Genomic DNA, 14,089 nt, shown 5'->3' with positions numbered 1-14,089 from the left:
GATATATAGCTTCTGTTTCACGCTCCACATCTGATGCTGATCCTCAAATGAGCAGAACCTCCCAACCCCCCACCCCCCTGTTTTTTTGTCTTTTCTTGTAATTCCCGTGGACATGCAGAGCAGCAAAAGGCACGTGTGTCAAGCTGAAGTATGGCAAGATCATGGGGGGTGGGGGGCACAGGGGGTGAGGCAGCAGGAGCGTGCTCGACCGCAGTCTCACTGTGAGAATGGGAGGGAGAGAGAGGGGGGGCAGGGTAGGAGGGAGGAAGAAAAGCAATTGTTGTTGAGGAAACTCCATCTCAGTTGACGGCGTAGCTCCGGTGGCTGGATTAACTCGGTCGTGCTCCTGCGGTAGAGGTGAGGCGACGTGTGGCCGCCACTCCCCCTCTGGGCCGCACACACACATCCAGGGTAAGTTCCGGATTCTGCGCCGGCCGCACGCCGATGTTCATGCATGCTGTCCTTTCCTCGAACGAGCTCGGGACGTCCACCTGGGGCGCGCGCCACCAGAACGGGGACGCTGTCGCTCGGACTCCTCCGTACGCCTGAGCTCATCGGCGCACCACCCGCGTGCGACGTTCCCCACAAACGGCAGCGAAAGAGCTGCCTGTCAGAGCTGTTCCACATGGTGTGATGTTTTATATCATTGGCACATGTGGTGCATGGACAAAAAGGTGAGAAACGGCGACTTTGTGTAAAGCACAGCGGGAACGAAGCCGTTCTGTTCCACGTTTTTATGCGTCATGTTCGCCGTTCTCTGTAGCAGTGATGAGCGCAGTTTCGTGGGGGCTACATGGGAACGCAGGCAGACAGTGTAATTTCGACTCCACTGAGTCATTCATGGGAGGGGTGATGGTGGGGCGAGTGGTGGTGGGGCGGGGTGGTGTCTGCCCCTGAGCCCTGGGGTGAAATGGCACAGTGTGCAGGGGGTGATGCATGTGGGGGTGCTTGTGGCGACACGAGTGGCGAGGTGTGTAGTGGTTTGTGTGTGTGTGTGTGTGTGTGTGTGTGTGTGTGTGTGTGTGTGTGAGCGATGAAAGTGGTGTGTCCTGCAGTGGTCTGAGCGGGAGGAGAAAGTGTCAGGCCCATGGCTTACTCTGGGTAGACTCTGCAGTGTGTGTGGACAGATACAAACACACACACACACACACACACACACACACACACACACACACACACAGAGGTGTTTCAGTGTGTCACAGGCTTCGCCCTCTGGAAAAATACAATGGCAGCACAGCACCTGAGCTGTGGTTTAAGACAGATTTGATATTTTATATGTATAACAAATATATGTGTATGTGTATAAATATATAATATGTATGTGTTTGTGTATAAATATAAAAAATATCAAATCTGTATATATATATATATATATACACATACACGTAGGAGAGTAAGTATGTGTAATGTATTTAATACTTCTATAATTTTGTGTTTATATACATATAGTACATATAATATAAACTAATATGTACAAAATGTGGGTGTGTCCCCTTCCCCCTCCGGCCTTACGCCCTGTGTTACCGGTTAGGCTCCGGTTCCCCGCGACCCCGTATGGGACAAGCGGTTCTGAAAATGTGTGTGTGTGTGTGTGTGTGTGTGTGTGTGTGTGTGTACAAAATGTCATGTTTAATTTTAAATTGCTTAAATTATTATATTGTGTCCTTCGAAGTCCCTTGCGGTGCTGGTGTACAGCACACATTATACATACACACTTGATGATACTGAAAAACAGCAATAAAACAAAACAATATGATCCTCGGACAGAACGAGAATATTAAAAGCCGTATAGAACGCATCCCTTTGTGGGTGGAGGACGAGTTCAGGACGAAGCTGACGCTGACGGAGCAATGTGATTGGAGCACTGGTAACAGACCCCCCCCCCCACTCCCCCGCACAGGCCGCACTGTAAAACTAACATTAGTGCGACGTTGGCGGAGCGCCGTCGCCAGCTGCCGGCCTGCCCTCAGATCCGCCGTGCCGCTCACCGCTTTATCGCATCGGATATATTTAGTGGCAGGCTTAGCGGCGCTGTGGGGTAGGGTGAGCGCGTGGCGCTGGGGCGGGATGACAGTGCTCAGGGCTGGTATGCTTCTCGTCGGGGGGGTGCATGGGTGTGGCCCCCCTCCCCTGCAGGAATCTGCCCTTTGGGTTATTAAAAGCTAGTGAAAGTGCCTGGAACTAAGCAAGCAGGCAGAGTGATAAAGCCCCCCGCAGTGCGACTGGGGGGGGGGTGATGCCCCACATGGCCCCCCCCACCATTTGGCCGACCTCGCTCCCGGACCAGACCTTCATCCTTCTACACGTCACATAACAGTCCGTCCATCCCTGCGTCCCTGCGCTGGAGGAAGAGCCGCGTGTCATCAGTGACCAACGGAGCAGACACCGGGTGGGCGCGATTCTCAGTTCGGACCACTCCTTGTCGCGGCGAGGTGACGACCAGTTTCCGGCTGCATCCGCACCGTGTCCTGCTGTGGTCCATCGTGTGCCGCACCATCTGGCCTACCTTGTCGTGAATCCTCGGGGGTCTTCTTGTGGATCTCGGGTGAAGTCAGGCTCTTCGAAATAACATCCCCCAAAAGCAGCCGAGGTTGAAGCCCATTCCATGAGGAGAACACCCAGGAATCGGCAAAGGGGTCCAATCCAGCTTGCAAAAACACAGGGTCTTTTACTGCGGTAAGGTTTCCATTGCCATTTGTCGTTACCGTATGAGAGGGTACGCCGACCGGAGCTGCTCTCAAACGTGGGGCGGCGTATGAATTTTTGGAATTTCACAGCCTTGGTGGGACAGACAGCTCGGCCCCTCTCCAGCGCTCCGCTGCTCCGGGGGGGATCAGCCGGCATCAAAAGCCCCCTGCGTGTGTTTCTGTGGCTACTGCCATGCCTGGAGGCAGAAGGGCCGTGAGCACGTGGCGCACGCCTCTGTCCTGACAGGTCAGTGGAATGGGGAAGTAAGCCGAAGTGGAGCGGGGGGGCAAACCCAACGCACAGTCTGCTTTATGTTAGTGTGCAGCGTAGAACTTTTTCCCCACTTACATTAAAAAAAAACAGTCCAGAACAAAGTTGTAATTCCTTCTCAGAAACATGAAGGTGTTTGTTACCATTTTGACAGATATTTTCATTATGCTGCTGTGGGGCTCAGCCTCTCCCGGGCTGTGCTTTGCACCTCCGGTCAAGTCCTGCCCTGCTCGGCATCAGCTTTTCTGTGTTTGACATGAATTGATGAATCCCCCGTGCTCTGCCTGAAATCGTACCCTTGTCGTTTAAGGCTAATTAAACGAAGCCAGACTGTTTACTTATTCCCGGATTGGATTACGCCGGGATTCCAGCAAGGTGAACGCTGCTCTTTTCCCTGCTTCGACAAACAAACTTTGTGATTGTGCTGCACGGAAAGGCCTCGCCGGACACATTCGCTGAAAGGGCTCCAGCTGCGACGTGGAAAAAGGCGAGTGAGGGGCTGAAAGGGCACCCAGACCTTCGTGTCCCAGGTGCACTGGACTCGATGTTCATCTGCTGGATATAAAAGCTCCCAGTGAAAACACGGACGTAGCAGGTGCGGAGGGCTGATGGAAGGTGCTGGATCGTGCAGTAACCCCGAGCCCTGTCCAGGATGTAATGTACCCTACTTCACTCCCTATGCTTCTGGGATAGGCTCTGAACCTCTGCAGCTGGAAAAGCAGTGAATGAATGAACTACTGAAGGTGATCAAGCACGTTGCTCGAGTGTACCTGGTTACATTCTCTATTTTTGCTTTGGAATACATGTTGCTGCCCATATGGGCTGGCAAATCAATTTTTTTTAAATTAAAGTTCATAAACAAACACCATAGAAATACCATTTAAGGCAAAACATTTTTCACAGTAAATGTTTACCCTGCGTTGGCAGGTAACCTGTAGCACATGCTCTCATCACTAACCAGACACTCCGGGGAACATTTATTTTAACAAGAAAATTGAACATTACATATCTAATGGGTAGTTCAAGCTTAATGATTCACTTGCAGGAGGAAAATATGGGGAAAAGTTGCAGCTGGGGGAGGTGCAGGGATGTGGTGGTGCAGTGGGTTTGGCCAGGTCCCGCTGTCTGGTGGGTCGGGGGTTTGAGCCCTGCTTGGGGTGACTTGTGATGGACTGGCGTCCCGTCCTGGGTGTGTCCCTTCCTCCTCCAGCCCTGTGCCCTGTGTTGCCGGGTTAGGCTCCGGTTCACCGTAACCCTGCTTGGGATGAGGGGCTTCAGCCAGTGTGTGTGTGTGTGTGTGTGTGTGTGTGTGTGTGTGTGAGTTACAAGTGGACTGCTTTTGATCTTCAGACAAAGATGGGCGTCCAAAACGATATTTACAAAGGGGAAAAAAAAAGGAATCTTTTCACATGATGCTGTTTTTTTTAACTTATTATAAATGTCCTCCAGGTGAAACAGGCCTGTCCCAGGTCTGGAGCTCGGGTTCTTTCGGACACATCACCACAATCAGCAGGCCTTGCGTCCCGACACTGTCAAGCACTCATTTGGACCAGGCTTCGGTGATTTTTACATTTTTTCGTCGTGAATACCATTGTCAGGAGGACAATTAAATGAAGAATGCTTCAAAAATATCTGCATGTGGATGGCATTTCCCTTACAGTCATGAAGGAACTTGTTATGTGGCCCATTGCTGTTAATAAAAAACGCATTCCCAGGGAGATGGCGTTCTCCAGGCTGTTTATTAATGTATCAGGTATCTCACACATGTAATGAAAACACTTGAGGACTTTGAGAATGACAGCACGGTGGGCCACCAGCCCAGCCCATTCATCACGGCCTGCAGGGTTCCCACCGTCCTCCCTCGCCTCGGATCGCCCTGGCAGCTTTGCAAGCACTGCTGACGGGCCCATGCCACACAGTATCTTCTCACTCACCCTGCTCATCCTCAGCAAGGAACCTGCGTAAGGCTTGTTTGCACCAGCCAGGATACGATTTCATATATAATAGTATGGATAACTGCATGGTCAGGGGGCTCATGGTTTGAGTCCCAGCAGGACCCATCCTGCTGTATCCTCGAAAAAAATTTACCTGAATTACTCCAGAAAAGCATGAAACTGTATAACTCAACCAAACTGCACTGGATAAAACCATCTAATACCAAAATGCAGTCTTGGCTCTACTTCTTCTGGCTCTCAGTAAGATCGTAGAGTCTCTGCTGTATTCTTTGTATTGCCCTTCCTATATGAGTCAGTGTCACTGTCCCCACTGCAGGGCCACACGAGCACGCTGGAGCCATGGAAACGGTGAGGAACCGCAACATCTCACACATCTTCTGCTTGGCCAGCATGAGCTAAAGGAGTCGAGCTGCACGGTCGTTCTCAAAGAGGGCAACGAACTTCCGCCAGAAACACGGCTCTGAGCTGAGATCAAAATGATGAGCTCCGAGCTGGCCAGGTTCAGAGTGGTGCTCTTGCTGGTCACCTGTCCCCTGGTAGCCATGATACAGGGTGTGGCCAGTAAAAGTGAGGTCAGACCCCTTGGGGACTCGCCAGACAGGTGCATGCGACACCACTTTGTGGAGACTATCACTCATCCCATCTACAAGTGCAACTCAAAGGTAAGAACTTCTTCATGCCCTAAACACCCATCCATCTATAGTATTAAATATCATATTCTATGGCAATCAGGGGTGGCTGGTGGTGTTGGGGTTGGAGCGGCTGCCTTTCGCTCCGAAGGTTGCCACTTCGATCCCTGCCTCCAGCTGTAGTGCCCTTGAGCAAAGTGCTTGCCCTGAAATTGCTCCAGTACCTTTGCCTAGCTGTGTGCCTGGGTACCTAGTTGTGGCCCTGTGATGGACTGGTGTCCCATCCAGTGTGTGCCCCCCCACCCCTTCAGCCTGGCGCCCAATGTCTCCGGAATAGGCTCCGGCTCACCATGACCCCGCCTAGGACAAGCAGTTGTTGAAACTGGTTAGTCTACTGCAATCTTCGTAAGAATTTTTGTCCTGATTAGGCTCACCTCAGCATTAATTTTGTTAAAAAATTTATAATTTCCATCACAGGTTAAATCACAACCTGTGCAAACAGAAGAACACTAAGGATACTGCATTTTACCTATCTACAGTTGTGAGAAAAAGTGTTTGCCTCCTTTAACTGTATTTGTTTTTGCTACTTTTTGAGTTTAAGTTTCATTGGTTCATATTGTGAATGAATGGAGAGTGAGGTGGAAATGCCAGGACACTGGTATTGCTTCCGTGTCATTTCCACAGTGTGGTAGATAATGAAATGTACAATTATAGGTTTGAAAAAGTAATTGCCCCCTAACTTTAACCACCCTAATTAATGGGATAAATAGAGTCATTGGTTTAAACAGTCAGGCCTTTTTTAGACCAGCCTTGTCCAAGATAATTTTTGACTACTAACTGTATATTTATTCATTTAGCTGATGCTTTTCTCCAAAGTGACTTACAGTATTAAACTACTTACAATTATTTATCCATTTATGCACCTGCGTAATTTTTTTACTGAAGCAATTTATGCTAAGTACCTTGCTTGTGGGTACTGTAGCTGGAGGTGGGAATTTAACCTGTGTCTTTTGGGTCCAAAGGCAGCAGCTCTAATTTCTACACTACCAGCTGTACTTAAACTCTTGCCAGCAAAATTTAGGTTGGCAAAACAGAGATTTTTACAGGCAACTCATGCCACACTCCGAGGACATTTCTGAAGCCTTCTGGAGAAAAGCTGCTGAAGGCCATCAGACTGGACAGGGTTGCACAACCATTTATAACACTCTGAACTTCAACTGAACCATGGTCAGACCCATGTACCCACGTAAATGGAGAAAGTTTGGAAAGTGGAGAATGCACCTAGAAGTGGCCATCCTGCCAAAATCTCTCCATAAGCAAGGCATACAATTGTTACTGAGCTCAAAAAGAACCAGTTATTATTCATGGAACTGCAGGGCTCAGTGGTCATGATTCTGCAAGAAGAAAGACACTAGAGAGTGGCAAGGGCAAATCGTTCCTCACTAAGAAGAACATGAAAGCTTGTCTACAGTTCTCCAAAAAAACTCCTGGATGCCTCTAAAGACCTCTAGAAGAATGTTCTGTTGACTGATGAATCAAAACTAGAGTTTTCTGGATACTGGATGACATGGACCCTGTTAGGTCTGGCAGAAACGAAGTGTAGAATTTCAAAATATGAACCTTCTATCAACAGCCAAGCATGGTGGTGGTAGTGTAATGCTCTGGGGATGTTTTGCTGCCACATGAAATGAGCACCGTGCTATTCCTGAAGGGACCACAAATTCCTCTATGTATCGGAAAATTCTAAAGAATGTCACGCCATCAGTCCCTGAGTTGAAGAAGCAAGTCATGCAGTGAGACAGTGGTGCCAAACATACAAGCAGGTCAACAATACAATGCATTTATTTTCAACATATTTCTCTAAACTAGCAAAAATTGTTGCCACACTTTTAAATCTTAACTAATATTTATCAAATCTAATGTAACAGATATTGTTTTAGGACTGCTAATAGTGTAATAGAACATGGTTTTTATGTGATGCTCATTTGCCTGGACTAATGAAGGGTGATTGGTCACCAATGTATAATGAAATAATTGCAATTGCTTTGCCAAACTGCTCATCAAGTTACACTAGTGCCATGGGAGGTCACATAACCCCCTGTTAGCAAGTGTTCACTCCATTCCTCTGCCTTGTCAGGCAAACCAGCTGTTCACAAATGCGGACCAATTCTCTAGACATCTCTAAATGGAGACGTTTGCTTGCTCCGTTGCTCTTGGTAGATTGATCACAGATGGATCGTGCAGCTCATTTTTCTTTCCGAATAAACATGACACACAGGCTAATCACATAGGCCAGTGCCTATGAGCACAGTGCAGAGATCTGGCTCTGTCGATCCCATGGCCACAAAAGCTTTGCATACAAAGGCCTGCTCCTTTCATGGATTTATTATTTCACCCAGCCAGGTAACAATGATTACCTTTATTATTTAGTTGCTTAGCAGAGACTTTTATTCAAAACAACTTTTGTAAATTGATTACACGTTTTGTTCATTTATACATCTGGATATTTTTACTGAGCAATTCAGGTTAAATACCTTGCTCAAGGGTAAAAGCATGTGATACCAATCTCCAGAAGTTGGCCCTGGATCACCTAAGGTCCAGTTCAGAAATAGGGGTTTGGTTTGGCAGAGCTGTCCATGTGTCTGCAAGTCGGCAGTGGTTCCCATTTCCCAGACTCCCCAGTTCCCAGCTGGGGCTCATCAGCAGACAGCGGGGATTCGCCGCACCATGTTTTCCCCCATGTCAGCTGGTAAGGAACTGGAGGACAGCCCCATTTCCGTCTCGAGCTGGATGAGTGCAGCTAGTTCTTGTCTGTCTTGATAAAGAGCGAGAAGAACAACAAACAGAAGAAATGAGAACCTGGTGGATTTTAAACGCACAACCACTCTGGGCCATGGACAGCTTTCTCAGACACTCAGAGATCCAGAATAACAAGCAGTTTCAACATCTATTTTTTGTTTTGCTTTGTTCAGTTTGACCCCTGAATGACCGCTCCAGCCTTTTAACGTGCACAAATGGTCTGATTCGAGGCTTCCTTTTATCGAGCAGATTTATGCCTGGAACAATCCTTATGATGTGCCGTGCCATACTGAAACACAGAGGGGGTTCAGAACCCCACCTGGGACCTGACTCTACATCCCCTGTAGTAATGAGTCAGGAATCCCACGCTACACTTCAAACTGCTGCCGCCGTACAGCCAGACACTTTTTATGGGAGTTTATTAAGCATCCATGGCGGGTGAGACGGTGCCTCGCAATGGGATCCACCTGTTTGATGAGGGCTGCAGTGGAAGGCCTGGGGGGTCTACATCTGCCGCTCAGCTGCTGCCACCCTATGCCTTTTGGGACTGTGAGGCTGCCCCATCATAGCGTCGTACCACAGGACCACATGACCACCCTTGGTCAAGGTTATCACAAACTCCACCAGGGTGCTAGTAACTTGCATATGACAAAAAGCCAAGTGGCACAGCTGCAGACACTGTCCATCAGAATGGCTGGAAGACATGGAGGCGCCAGGGTCCATTGTAATGCACTTTGCTTTTTGGCTCAGTTGATTCTGCCTGTCTGTGTTGGTCACACAAGCAACGAGATCACTCAGACCCTTTAAGTTGAGAACGATGCGGTGTGGTTACTTGAGGAAATGCACTGTTTCTGCCTTATGCATATTGGCATAAATTCTGATTAAGTAACCCGGCTGACTCTTATTTGATTTACATTCCGACATAAGGGATTTCAGCTCTTTTTCATGCAGAGCTGCCAGTAGTTAGTTGCAATATCACTCTCACCGAGCATCGGTGTCAGCACACAGGAGGAGGATCGAGACCCCATCTCCAGCTTTTACACTGTCACCATGGTAGCACACCGCGAGGGTGTTTGAGGCTGTCTCCCAACACCCGTACGATAACATGGGCTGGCAAATACTGCTAAAAAAGATGTCTGCAAAGGTGGAGTGGGTGAAATCCACATATGACCCATTTAACAAATTATAATATTCACTTTAGGGGGGTGCGGTGGCGCAGTGGGTTGGACCGCAGTCCTGTTCTCCAGTGGGTCTGGGGTTCAAGTCCCGCTTGGGGTGCCTTGCGGCGGACTGGCGTCCCGTCCTGGGTGTGTCCCCTTCCCCCTCTGGCCTTATGCCCTGTGTTGCCGGGTAGGCTCCGGTTCCCCGTGACCCCGTAAGGGACAAGCGGTTCTGAAAATGTGTGTGTGTGTGTGTGTGTGTGTGTGTGTGTGTGTGCGTAATATTCACTTTGTGTACTAGCACATATTAAAGAGTGGCAATATAAGAAGCAATAGAATGTATAACGTGGTTCAGTCATAATGACTGACTAAAGCGCACTGCATTACAGGCCACAGCTGGGGTGGGCATTTCCACTTGTTGACATCTGCAGATGTTACCATTAATTAGAGATTGCTTTGCAGCCAAAATAGTAGGTAAGGTGATTTCAGTATTATTTGCTTACGTTTATTGCTAAGCATTTGTCTCTTCCAGTTCCAGTCATTCGGTTCTGGAAACTTGCTCGGGGGTACAGCTAGAAGGCTCCTCTTCGGAGCCGAACCAACAGCCTGGTGTCAGGTGTCTGTCCTCAACTACTGCAATGACTGCCATTCAAACATGGATATTAACTGGAAAATTAGGAGCTAAGGGGAAAGAACCTGAGATATTAGACATTAGATGGAGCTGACGGGAAACAACCTGCGTTGTTGTGTCAGGCTGTTCACCCCTGGAGTTATCTTCTCATGGCCCTGTGTAGATGTACAGTATGTGGCAGCAATCAAGTGTGCAGCTCCTTTGTTCTTGTATCCCTGATACTGAGTGGATTTTCCTGGGTCATCAGCTTACAAACACAACTGGGACCAGAAGTTTGCTCATAACTCAGTTTGTTTCTTTTAGCACTAAGTGACAATCAGTAAAGGCTGGATATTATATACATCTCTCCAAACGTTAATAGGGTTAGGTTCTGTTAAAAACCTCAGACCAGGCTGTAATAAGTAAAAAATACACGTCCACTCATCAGGCCTCAGGAACCACTTGTCTCATGCAGCATTACCATGATCTGCTATATCTCAGAAGCATAGTGTGTGACACAGGATACATCCCAGATGGGATGCCACTACATCGCAGTGTAACACTTATATTTTATTATTTGTTATTAATCTGCAATGAATCTGGTGCATTGTACAATTCACCTGGCTAGCCTTGCACCCTATGCTTCTGGGATGAGGTTTGGACCGTTGCAACCCTGACTTGAACAAGTGGTTATTGGCAGTGAGTCACCGAGTGAGTATATTAAAATGAAAAATGGATTAATCTGACTGAAAATAGAAACTGTATAATCTCCCACTCAATGATATTGACTAATTTATCACAAAACCTTTCATTATTATTATTATTGTTATTATTATTATTATTATTAGTATTTCTAATAGTAGTAGTAAGTTTTAAAAACATTCTATTTATTTAAAAGTAACGTTCTGTTTTGGATATAGTTACAGTAAATTAAAATATTTTGCAAGAATTTTTCTCAGATTTTATTAACTTCAAACTACTTTGAACTGCAAACTCTGCAAGTGAGTCGAATGAAGGTGGTTCTTCACTTCTGTTCCGTTTCTATTCCTTCTGGGTGCATTTTGCTGCCAACTAATGGCAGGACTTGGAAATGCAGTTAATTTTTGCTTCAGCGGATGTAGAAATATTACGTGAAGGAAATGAAATGCAAAATAAAGAAACTGGGAAATAGTTTTCATCTTTGAAATCGTGTATCCTGAATGTTTGTAACACAAAGGAACTGTATAAATTTATTTATATGTATGAATTTTTTTACAGCTGAAAATTTTACTGAAATAACGCTGGTGTTTTGCTCGTAGGCATTACTACGGGACCCCTCCAGGGACTTCAATCAATCAATCAATCAATCAATCAATAAAAGGTTTATTTATCAAATGCACAACAATACAGCGTACAGCAATGGTTGCTGGCAATGAAATGTCTTTTTTTGCAAGCTCAGTGGGGATAAAAAACATCCCCTGACCTGAACATACGACCTTAAGGAAACACATATTTGTCCTTAATGACCACTTTCCTCTGCTGACCCCTTACCCAGATGGTGTTGCTGGCACGGTGCGAGGGCCACTGCAGTCACACATCGCGCTCGGACCCGCTGGTGTCCTTCAGCTCCGTGCTCAAGCAGCCGTTCAAGAACACGTGCGTCTGCTGCCGGCCCCACACCTCCAAGCTGAAGGCGGTGCGCCTCCGCTGCTCGGGCGGCACACGCATCACTGCCACCTACCGCTACATCCTGGCCTGCAGCTGTGAGGAGTGCAGCTGAGGGGGGGCTGCATGCAAGCAGGGACAGGACCTGATGGGCTGCAACTGCAAGTTATCTGCATATATTGCGATGCAGATGCTTGTTTACAGCCAATAAAGGGATCCAATTAGAAGACATCGCCAGCCATAAAACACACACCTGTGGCAATAAATTCTTCGGAAACTTCCTGAAAATGTGCCGAATTGTCACGCTTGAGCCCAGTGGGCAAAACGACTTGTCCTCCAGTCCATTCATGTTGGATGCGCTCCACGGATTTGATCTCTGTGGTGAAGGTATTTAAAAGGCTGGACTGTGATCACGGCAAAGGAAGGCCTTCTATAGGAGTGTCACACAGCCGCCTATGCCTTGTGTCTGGACGTGACGTGAGTGGGAGCGTGGTGCGCAACCCCCCCCTCCCCAGAACAGTGCTGCGTGGATCATGAGCTAGGGCATCTCTGCTCAGAAAAGGAACAACCGCTGCATTGAAATAAATGCATTTCAAAAGCGTTTCCTTTAAAAGTGTGTGGCTGATTGCGGGAGCATCCATGTGACAACGGATGTGTGGCTGATTGTGGGAGCATCCATGTGACAACGGAAACAAAAGATACCGAAGCCTTCAATAAGTGTATCATCTAAAATAATGGTTATATTGTTGTTATTATAGTTACCATCATGTTTGTTCATTTCGTTGTAATTGTTGCTCTATGCACGGAGTGACCCTGTTGCTCGTACAGCGGGTCTGTTCATGCTAATCAGGTGATGCTGTGAGAAACACGGTGCTAACTGGGACAAAGCTCTCGCCACACATGAGCATTAATTCTTCATCATCACGCATGGCATACATGATCTGTTCTGGGGTTAGGTTTTGCTCAACATACAAAGGATTCCCTGAATGCAATTAGGACGGCCAGTTAGTCTGCGCCGCTCTGATGTTGTACTGCAGCTCCATAACAACATGTCAGGTTTTAAAAACAGGACGCGGTGGAGATGTACATTCGAGCTGCTTTAACATACTGTACTCCTCTGTTGTACTGCGGTACTATCACACACCTAGCCTTATAACCCTGCTTTGTTCTTGCCCCCCAAGAGACATTCCAGCTCGGAAATCGACTAGTTTCTTCGAAACGTTTCTTTCTTTTTAAAAAAAAAAAACTGGAACGTAAGATGCAGCGCCGTGCCAAAACAGGGATCCCACAGATACCCTTTGTCTCCGGCTGTTTGTCGCATTGTGTTGGCTGTCTAGTGAACCGCAACCGCGTTTCCTCGGAGAATGCGGCTTTGAGCGGGGGGCCTAATTTAGTCATCAGCTGATGTGACACCTCCAAGGACTTCACACAATGCCTGTCACTCAGACTGCGCTGGGGATGACTGACTGACTGACTGACTCCAGCGGTGGGCCAAAAAACGTGCAGAAATGCAGCGTTCAGCCTATGGAGCTCTCTGTCGTGGCCATTAAACACCCTCGAGTTACATCTCGTACCCTGTTCTCCTGCAGTCATTCATGTCCCTGGAACGAGTCCAACAGATGCGACTTCTTGCCAATTCTAACCTTCTCCATTCCCCGTTGGGTCCACGTGCTGTCCAGACATGTGCATGAAGAGCACGCATTCTCCACAAACATGCAGCGAGTGGTCGTTTCCGTGTCGGGGGTTCCTCGTTTCTCCTTTGCACAAGGTCTGAAAGGCACTGAACTCCACAAGTATGTTTCTAAGTGGAGAGTATAGCCTCGATCCATATTTTTGAATTCATAGAGCAACAGGAGGCCATTGTCATCGAGACGTGCTACAACAGCGCCCCCTGCTGGCTGCAGAAATACATTCATTCACTTCACACAGGAGGCTTTTTCCATACCCCAAAACTTGATACAGCTCTGAAAATTAAGTAGCGTTGGCTCCCCAATGTCAATATACATTCCTACTGATTTAAAAAAAAAATACTTTAGCCCACATGCTTCCCCAGTACAGACACCCTAGACAGGTGTAGCTGCAGGATGTGCAGTGAGGCCTGTTGCCATGGCGTCATTTGCGTCTTGGTGGCCCCGGCTGTGTCTGGGACTCACACCTCACCCCTGGGTTCGGAGCACAGAGCTTTGCACCGGGATGTGCATGCACAGGGTATCAGTGGCTTTAGTCCCGAAATGAGCTCAAGACTGGATTTGGATTATCCACAGTTATATGGATTACTATGGATATCCTGCTCAGTGTTGTGCTGACAGATGCAGGGACCCTGAAATGGAGAAC

General features: G+C 47.6%; 1 protein-coding gene across 1 annotated transcript; it reads left to right on the top strand.

Annotated features, from left to right (window-relative positions):
- Window positions 1-5,389: 5,389 nt before the first annotated feature.
- ndp (norrin cystine knot growth factor NDP) lies at window positions 5,390-11,870 on the top strand. The gene is made up of 2 exons (XM_018749935.1): window positions 5,390-5,575; window positions 11,646-11,870. The coding sequence occupies exons 1-2, from the start codon at window positions 5,390-5,392 to the stop codon at window positions 11,868-11,870; spliced, it is 411 nt and encodes a 136-aa protein (XP_018605451.1).
- Window positions 11,871-14,089: the final 2,219 nt, after the last annotated feature.

This window comes from Scleropages formosus, chromosome 1 (genome assembly GCF_900964775.1).
Source record: "Scleropages formosus chromosome 1, fSclFor1.1, whole genome shotgun sequence".
Taxonomy (NCBI): domain Eukaryota; kingdom Metazoa; phylum Chordata; class Actinopteri; order Osteoglossiformes; family Osteoglossidae; genus Scleropages; species Scleropages formosus.
This window is presented reverse-complemented; position numbering and strand designations above follow the sequence as displayed.